Genomic DNA, 10,014 nt, shown 5'->3' with positions numbered 1-10,014 from the left:
AAAGGGGAACATTCAAAGACTTCTTCCTGTTTACACAAATAAGCACCAGAAGTAGCATGATCAATTGAGCCTAATTCAGAGTCAAATGCAAGACGATGAGAAAGAAGAAGTACCTTATTTGTAGCAGTTTCAATAGATGGTCCAGCTCCACTGAGTCACAACGTTTTGTAATCAACAAGACGAGGTGAAATGGGTTCTGGAGTTGCTGGGACGATCTCAAATGTAGCTGTACAGAAATTGCCCGGGGTGATTTTGCCCTACGTGAATGTCTTAATAGAGCTTAATAGGCCTTCATTAGCTGTGGTAAAATGACCCTGACTATCTGGAATTCCAGACATGAAGCTCTTGCATGGCCTCAAGTTGAATCCAGCATGATACCACTTGATGAGAGCATGAGGTGGTCTCATGCTCTCATACTTCAGAAGACGATATCAATATGACCGCTACGGCTCTAATCTGACCATAACTCCAACTAAAGTCAAAGCAGAATATGGCTACATCATCATGTATTATATAAACCACACTTATGTGTTTCCACTTTGTAGATCAAGAATATGTCAATCTAAAGTCTAAACCAAGGGTCAGCAACCTTTTCAACATGCAGTGCCAGTTTGATATTTTCTCGTTAATGAATGTGCCTTAAGCAACAATATATTAAAAATGAAGCTGAATTATGACACAGCGACCAAAAACATTTCCAGAAGACCTGGAATCTTACTATTTTCATATAGTCCACAATCATGCATCAACATTTTAAATGTTTTTTTGGTTGTTATATTTGCAACATGGGCTTACAAATTATAATTACATGTGTCCCATCTTAAAACAACATTTTCAGAAACTCATTCAAAAACATATTTGCACTGTGAGAAATGTAAAAAAAGAGAATATATGAAAATGTTGGAACCATCCACATCAATATCTTAAGACATGTACAGCTATGCAAAACCATGTGAAGGCGATGCATACAGCAACAACACCACTTGCAAGAATATTTTAAATATTTTCTTTTCTATTACTCACAACATAGGTTTAATAACTATCAATTGATCCCATTTCAGAACACTGCTTTCTGTAACTAATTTTACCATATTTGCACTGGGAGGAAATGCCCAAAACAGAATAAAGTTAAAATAAAAATCGGTAGTAATGATTATGCTGCCGCATTGTGCTGTGAATTTTTTTAATAATAAAAAAAAAATATATATATACATATTTTTTTTCTTTTTCTTTTCTTTTCTTTTAAGACAGCCAATGATTATGCTGCCCCGTGCCAGTGGTGGCACGCGTGCCTAGGGTTGCCCTGGTCTAAACTATCACTATTCAAGTATTTTAGGAACTGTTTATTCACAGCAGTGTGAGGCTGTTGACATGCTCATTTGTTTCACACCCATACAGCACCAGTCTTATCGTCCACAATAATCTCTCACTCATCCTTTCCGTTGCATCTGTGTTTGTTGAAATATTTTTCTCTTCATATTCATACACGGCGGGTCGTAGCCAGGGTATAAAAAATAGTGAGGGAAATACTATGTTGATTGTTCTTCTTGTCTGCAGTCCCTTTCTGTTAAATAGTATTAAATGTAATTCAGTTATATTATCTTTCTTCACTCATCCTTACGATATGAAGGTAAAACAAGAAGTAGGTCTTTGAAGCAGGTCCTGCTCCATGTCTTGTAGGCCAGTTGCTGTGCTACACCACACTGTTCTCTCCACGCACATCAAAGTATTTAGTTTAAACAGTTAAACTAAATGTTCAGAATGTAAATCTACCAACCTGGTATTGACAGAAGGAAAGCTAGAAATCCTCTCGCTGCTGATCGAAGATTCATAGTTAGTTCCTCTCACTGTTGCTCTAGATATTTATTAAAACACACCTGCAGGTTTTAAACATTTCATTAAAAATATATAAGATGAGAAGTAAATACGAGTTTGTAAAATCGACATCAATGGTAAGTTGCTAGAGCAAACCACATTACATGTCTATGTCTTCCAATCAGTTTTAATGGTTATCCTATTGATTCTTAGTGAATTTGCTTGATTCGCGAATTTTAAGCTTACATGTTAAGAAGTAAAACATTCATGTTTTTAGCTGAGAAGAGGATTAAATGTTTATTTATTATTTAAATCTTGCCTCCTTTTCTTTTTATGTGATTGTTAAGATTGTTAAGCGATTAAAGTATGATGAAGCAAAAATACTTCTTACTGTCTTGGCGCCTACTGGTATAGAACAGAAACTCAAGAACTTCCTTCCTCTTTTCACCTTATACATCCACCAGAGTGATCATTAGCTACTGAGCAAATGCAAGAGGGAGCGAGAGCAGAAATTCTTTCTGTTCAGTCAAGATTCAGTAGATGGTGCAGATACTCTGAATTACAGTACATTACTGCCCTACTCTGAGCAAAACTCAACCACAGTCGAAGCAGAATACGCCTACATCATTACATATCATAAAAACAACATTTGGATATTTCTACTTGTGGGTTCTGTTGGTCACTAGTTTGATCCTGCAAACAAGGGGGCTGCAGTGTCAGGCAGGCATTTCTAGGACCCATAGTTGTTTAAATATAATCAAATACTACTTTCTCTCCAAGTACTGATTGCTTAAAAGTACCTCTAGTTTCACAGGTTAATCCACCCACAAACTGAACAAACCTCCTCTATTGCAGGAAGATGCTACTCCTGTTGGTTCTGTCTGTAACAGTCACTAAAATAGACACAGCTGCAAGACTGCAACACACCATAGGCCTCCATCTAGTGGCCAGCATTTCCACAGTTATCTCATGAAATCGCTTCATCTATTTTTCTCTCATTACACAGGATGTGATGTCATAGATGTTTCTCATCATCTGAATACCCTATTTGTTCAATAGTGTTAAATGTAATTCAGTTCTATTTTGGTTCTTCACTAATTCTTATAATATGCAGGTAAAACGAGAAGTAGGCCTTTGAAGCAGGTCCTGCTCCATGTCTTGTAGGCCGGTTGCTTTGCTACACCACACACTGTTCTCTGCATGCACATCAAAGTAGGTGTATGTTCTGTAACTGAAAATAACCTGTTGGCCTACTTAAGGAAATATACTACATTTTCTGATGCATAGATGTTTTGGTTTCATCTAAGGTTCTCAAACTATGGTACGCGTACCACTGGTGGTACGCGATGCGCTATCAAGTGGTACGCAGAGGAATTAGAAAAGAAAAAAAAACGTTAGATTAAAAACAATACTATGAAAATTCTAGTACGAATGCAGTGGAGGCTTCTCAAGTGAGGAGAGGGAGGAAGATCCTCCTTGAGAATAATAAATGTCGATTGCCCAGGCTACTAATGATTTAATATTATAGTATTAACACTAAAGTAGTCATTAAATATGACTATAGTGCCTTTGTATATGTAATGTTCGTTTCCCTCTGTAAAGGGACAATCACCTTTTGACAATTACTTCAGGGAGGACGTTCCTCCCTCAGCCTCCCTTGACTCCCATTAATTTCCCGAAAGTGTTGGCGGCCGGTGAATAACATGGGGTTCAATGGGAGAGAGGAGGAAAGTCCTCCTCTGAGTGGGTGTGACTAGCTAAGGGATCTGGATCCCGCCTACATCTGTTCATAGCCCATGGCTGCTTTATGAACCAATAAGGTTCTGGTTGTGGAGCAGCCTGGTGGGAGGGGTTATCACCTCAAGTCTAGGCTACGAGAACCAACCATGGACCATATGGCCGACGGCTCTCTGCCCAGACCATCCGGAACAGACTGCACGCAGCCAATCTCCGGTCTCATAGGGCTGCCAGGAGTCCTGCCATGACTGCCCTTCACCGTCAGGCCCGTTTGTGCTGGTGTCGGCAACACGTGCACTGGAACCTGAACATGTGGGGGAACGTTATGTTCAGTGATGAGTCCAGATTCTGCCTACGGCAGTTGGATCGTAGGGTCAAAGTGTGGAGAAGACGCGGAGAACGCTATGCTGATTGCTGCACCGATAGAATGACATATTTTGGTGGAGGCAGTGTGATGGTGTGGGGTGGCATCTCCCTCACTGGAAAAACGAGGCTTGTCATCATTGGAGGCAATCTCAATGCAGAGAGATGTAGAGATGAGATTCTGCAACCAGTGGCAATCCCATGTCTCCACAGTCTGGGACTGAACTCTACCCTCCAACATGACAATGCTCGCCCCCAAAGGGTGGGGTTTATCAGAGACTACCTCCAGAATGTGGGAGTGGAGAGGATGGAATGGCCGGCTAGCAGTCCTGACCTCAACCCCATTGAAAACTTGTGGGATCAGATTGGGCGTGCTGTTCGTGCCAGAGTGACCAACACAACCACGTTGGCTGACTTGCGACAAATGCTGGTTGAAGAATGGGATGCCATCCCACAGCAGTGTCTGAACAGGCTGGTGACCAGCATGAGGAGGAGGTGCCAGGCTGTTGTGGCTGTGTATGGTTCTTCCACACGCTACTAAGGCTCCTGTTTGTGAAATGAATTAATTGTTTAATTGCAAATATGTCTTGTTTCTTCAAACTTCAATCATCCAATCCACCAAACACCAAACGAGTCAATGGCAGAATAAGCTGTTTGGCATGGGCAGAGAAGATTTGGCAAATTTTTCATGGGCACAACCCACATACTCAGCTCTGCTGCTCATCCCACAAGTGGATATTCCTTACAAATGTCTTGTCTTTGAAAGGGAACTATGCAGGCTTTCAAACGGAGTAAGATTTATTGCCAAAAAGCATTGTGACCACAGAGAAATAATCAACCAAACACAAATTTCCTTACTTTTTGTGCTAAGTTTAGTTAAATAAAACTTAGATAGCTTATAGATAATATTTATTTATTTAATAGCTATATTTATTTATAGATTATATTATACATTATATATTATATTTAAAATACTTTTATTTACTAAAATGGACTCCCATTGTTATGGTTACACTGATTTGCACAATGACATAAGCATTTACTCAACATATTTACATTTAAATCAACGTAGAGGATGGTAGTAGACAATGTTTTATGTAACTTTTATTAAAGTAATATTTTCTTTTCAATGTTAATGTTCAAAAGTGCCGCGACTCGACCCCGGATAAACCTTAGAAGATGAGAAGCGTAGAAACGTCAAATGAAGACGGTTAACTATTCAAGACAGGAGTTCGTGTCCAATTAAAGATTAGGAAAGAATGAGTGACGGTTCAGACAACCGTCACGTAGCCAATCCTATCCCAAAGGGGGTGGGTCCAATGTCTTTATATCGATAGTGGTTCACCGCTTGGTCACGTTCAGATTGTTGTCTACTTGGTTCTCCTGCGGCCTCCTGTTTTATTTTTTAAAAGATAAGAAAGACAGTAGAAATTTGTTAAATATGGTAAGTTGCGTTACTATATGGTAGTTGTACCAATTTGCACTTAACATCAGGTATGTTGGACTCCTTTATCTTAAGACATGGACAAAGTGTATGGTAGCTTAGCGTTCAGGTAAAATGTCGTTAAATTTGTCCGGCCGACCCGTGTCGCTGGTTCAGCTCTACCGGTTTGGAAACGACTGGATTCATCACGGCTTAACACAACTTTGAGTATATTTTTATGTAGGTTATGCTGTGAGTTAAACGTCGTTCCGTCAACATCGATAGTGGTTCACCACTAGGTTCAGATAGCTGCTTACTTGGTTCGCCTGCGACCTCCGTTTTATTCTTTGAAAGACGTTAGAAATTTGTGAAATATGGCAAGTTGTAGTAGTATATGGTAGTTGTACTAATTTGCATGCAACAAACGTTGTGTTGGATGATTTTATCGTAGGAAGACATGGACAAAGTCAATGCCTCAGGCGGGCCGGACACATTTAACGGACATTTAAAAAACAACAAAAAAAAAACTGGCATTTTTTCAGGTAAAATGTCCGTTAAAAGGCCCGTTTGATGTTTCGACCCGTGTCGCTGGTCCAGCTCTACCGGTCTGGACCAGACTGGATTTATCACAGCTTAACACATATTTTTATGTAGTGTATGCTATGAGTTCACCGTCGTTCCGTAAACATGATATTGTTTTTTTTAAATTTGCCGCGCAATGGAGGCCGCCTTGTCGCTGCGCCCTTCAGTGAGCGCCATGTGATTTGATTTAATGGGGATACACTCGCCAGTATTACACCTCCAAAGATAGCTTGGCTCGTCCTTCGTATCTGCAGTCCTTTTGGTTTCACTGAAGTCCACGTGTCTAATGCGCAGCACCGCCACAATCATTTGAGATCAACAGTCGATCCGTAAAAATAAACCCTTTTCAAACCGCTAAAAAAAGTGTCTGAAAGGAGTGCAAGAAAGATTTCAGACTGATGTTCCATCGCTGTAGCGGGAGTGCATCTCCATCCACGTGGGCCAGGCCGGAGTGCAGATCGGCAACGCCTGCTGGGAGCTGTACTGCCTGGAGCACGGCATCCAGCCGGACGGAAAGATGCTCGGCGATATACCCATCGGGAAGGTGGACGACTCCTTCAACACCTTTTTCAGTGAGACCGGGGCTGGGAAGCACGTCCCCCGGGCTGTGTTCGTAGACCTCGAGCCCACTGTCGTAGGTACGTTAAAATGTTTAGAAGGACACAGCAAAACATCAGTATAATGGCAGTGGTCTATGGTCTACTGTCGTGGTTTAGACTTCAATTAAAGGTCTCTGACTGGAGATACTTTTTGCTTTCAGTTAACTTGAATGTAGATGCATATTTGATAGTAGTTCATTAAGTGTGACTAGTGAACATTGTTCTAAAATACGCAAACGTTAATCATTTGTGCCTCGGATGTTTTTAACCCAACCTGCACCTGTCCGATGCGCGGGATCTTTTTTTTTGTTGTTTTCAGGTAAGTTTGCACATAGGAGCTTGCTTAATGTGATGGTCTGGTGTGGTAAAGGATCAGATGCAACATTCAGCTGTACAAAGATATTTATTAGTGCTGTCAAGCGATTCAAATATTTAGTTGAGACTATTCCCGGTGGGCCGTTAATGTTTCGGGGCTGTCGGGCTGATTGCTGCGGGATAACAATATTGCGTTTCTAAAAGTTCCTTGCAGCGCTAAAAAATTAAAGCCGTTAAAATTGGTTTGCGTCAACGTGTTAAACTGACCGCACTAATATTTATATTTATCTCTTTGTGTCAATCGGTGTATTTGTGTTTCCCAGATGAGGTCCGCACAGGGACTTATCGCCAGCTGTTCCACCCAGAGCAGTTGCTCACTGGCAAGGAGGATGCTGCCAACAACTACGCTCGTGGCCACTACACCATCGGCAAAGAGATAGTAGACTGTGTGCTGGACAGAGTCCGAAAGCTGGTTAGTCAGAACATCAAGGCTTGTCCAGTGTCCACATTAAGTATACAAACCATGATGAAGTGCACTGAGTTGTTGTACATCTCTCCCCCAGTCGGACCAGTGCACTGGTCTGCAAGGCTTCCTCATCTTCCATAGTTTTGGCGGGGGCACCGGCTCTGGGTTTGCCTCCCTGCTCATGGAAAGACTCTCTGTGGACTACGGCAAGAAATCCAAACTGGAATTTGCAGTCTATCCTGCACCTCAGGTATGGGTGTACTGTACAGTCCACACCAGAGCATGTGAGCGGAGCGCCGCGCAATTCCCGCTCCCCGCTCAGGAGGATGTCCGCTCATTCGCTCTGCCGCTCAACGTTGTGCCAGGGCGCTCCGCTCAAAACCGCTCCGCGCTCATCTTAAATTTCCTGCCGCTCCGGCGAAATCGCTCCACGCTCCGCTCAAATTTGCTTCCCAAACTCCATCTTGCTACTCTCGCGGGCACACGAGGAGCCAGTGTTGCGGGGGGGGGGGGGGGGGGGTGGAAGGGTCTCACGTGACGCGTTTTATCCAATCAGGTTGCTTGGATGCTCCCATTGAAACCCATTCTATTCTACGTGAACCACCTACATGTAAGCCGCTAGAAGCAGTTAAAATCGGAGTGGACTGGAGCGGAGTGAAATCCCCGCTCCGGCCTTTGAATTTAAAACCGCTCTCCGCTCCAACCCGCTCCCACCTATTTCTTCCGCTCCGCTCCACCACCCGCTCCACGCTCCGCTCCGCTCACATGCTCTGGTCCACACTGTAGCTTAATTTAAGCTAATGGGGGAATCTCATCTTTAAACTGCCTAAAGTTCAGTCAAGGTTCTCCTTATACACCCAACATTATCTGAGATGAAAGTGCATAATTTTTTTACATAACTAAATTATATACAGTGACCGACATTTTTAACATGGATTTATTATTTCTCCAGGGAGAGGTCGCAAGGAAGTTCTGCTTATGTTTGCACTCTTCGCTAGAGCTTACAGTTCTCCTACCTTTGGTGTCCAGGTGTCCACGGCAGTAGTGGAGCCCTACAACTCTATCCTGACCACCCACACCACACTGGAGCACTCGGACTGTGCCTTCATGGTGGACAACGAGGCCATCTATGACATCTGCCGCCGGAACCTGGACATCGAGCGCCCCACCTACACCAACCTCAACCGCCTGATGGGCCAGATCGTCTCCTCCATCACCGCCTCGCTGCGCTTCGACGGCGCCCTCAACGTGGACCTGACGGAGTTCCAGACCAACCTGGTGCCCTACCCCCGAATCCACTTCCCGCTGGTCACCTACGCCCCGGTCATCTCTGCCGAGAAGGCCTACCACGAGCAGCTCTCCGTGGCGGAGATCACCAATGCCTGCTTCGAGCCGGCCAACCAGATGGTGAAGTGCGACCCTCGCAACGGGAAGTACATGGCCTGCTGCATGCTGTACCGCGGAGACGTGGTGCCAAAGGACGTGAACCAGGCCATCGCCACCATCAAAACCAAGAGAACCATTCAGTTTGTCGACTGGTGCCCCACTGGCTTCAAGGTACCACAACACTTCAGTACCAACGTCTGTTACGGAGGGCATCGAGTACTATAGTATATACATCATACTGTTATTGTTTTTCAATTTAGTAATTTAGGTAACTCTTTTATCCAAAGTGACTTGTAGTGAATTCAGATTCATGTGCAGCTGGGGGTTAGGGGCCTCTGGCTATCCATTTATTGACCACAACACTACCATGCCCCTACCATGCACTACCATCTTCTAAAAGATTAGAAGATGGAGAAAACACCACTATGTATTAAACATAAACTCAAGCTGGTGCCTGATGAACTGAGTCCCTGACTGTATGGTTACCTGATGACCCTATTTGCTCTCCCTGTCAGGTTGGGATCAACTACCAGCCCCCCACAGCGGTGCCAGGGGGGGACCTGGCCAAGGTCCAGAGGGCCGTGTGCATGCTGAGCAACACCACAGCCATCGCTGAGGCCTGGGCACGACTTGACCACAAGTTTGACATGATGTATGCCAAGCGGGCGTTTGTTCACTGGTATGTGGGGGAGGGAATGGAGGAGGGGGAGTTCTCTGAGGCCCGTGAGGACCTTGCTGCACTGGAGAAAGACTACGAGGAGGTGGGGTTGGACTCTACTGAGGGAGATGAAGAGGAAGGAGACGAGTATTAAAACACTCACCCACTGAAGAAGGTTGGCTCTGTTCTCCGTGGGCCTGTTTTTCCTATCCCTAGACTAGCAATAAAATGAGTTCATAGCTTTTGGGAGTTATACTTGACTGTTATTTAAATTTGTTAATGTAAAATAAATACGCTTGAATAGACGTCCACTGTTTTTGTTTTGGTATGTATTCTGTTCTTGAAAATAAAGGATATTGCAGAAACACAACTACATCTAACTATTGATTAAACCGAACTGGAGCAGGGACACATGTTTAATAGTGCTCAAGTAAATAGTTTAAAAAGTTGGTAGGAAAGTATGAAAGCCAGATTTCAACAACAGCATATGAAACATGACTGAACTTGAAAGTAGACTATTACGCATCTTAAATGGTGTAAATAAGTTGGCGCCAATGACGGCAGAAAGAAATGTATAAACAACGTACTTAGAATATTATTTAAATCCATGACTACACTTTATGGATTAAAAAAATTCCCGTATCCGAACTCCGCAAGGAGGCGCTGAAAG

The 10,014-nt window shown here is 43.4% G+C and overlaps 1 protein-coding gene across 1 annotated transcript; it reads left to right on the top strand.

Moving 5' to 3' along the window:
* The first annotated feature begins 5,222 nt into the window (after positions 1-5,222).
* On the top strand, positions 5,223-9,650 carry LOC115537591 (tubulin alpha chain, testis-specific). The gene is made up of 6 exons (XM_030349604.1): positions 5,223-5,359; positions 6,336-6,558; positions 7,158-7,306; positions 7,398-7,550; positions 8,330-8,857; positions 9,202-9,650. The coding sequence occupies exons 1-6, from the start codon at positions 5,357-5,359 to the stop codon at positions 9,496-9,498; spliced, it is 1,353 nt and encodes a 450-aa protein (XP_030205464.1). The 5' UTR covers positions 5,223-5,356; the 3' UTR covers positions 9,499-9,650.
* Positions 9,651-10,014: the final 364 nt, after the last annotated feature.

Source organism: Gadus morhua, chromosome 23, assembly GCF_902167405.1.
Source record: "Gadus morhua chromosome 23, gadMor3.0, whole genome shotgun sequence".
Taxonomy (NCBI): domain Eukaryota; kingdom Metazoa; phylum Chordata; class Actinopteri; order Gadiformes; family Gadidae; genus Gadus; species Gadus morhua.
This window is presented reverse-complemented; position numbering and strand designations above follow the sequence as displayed.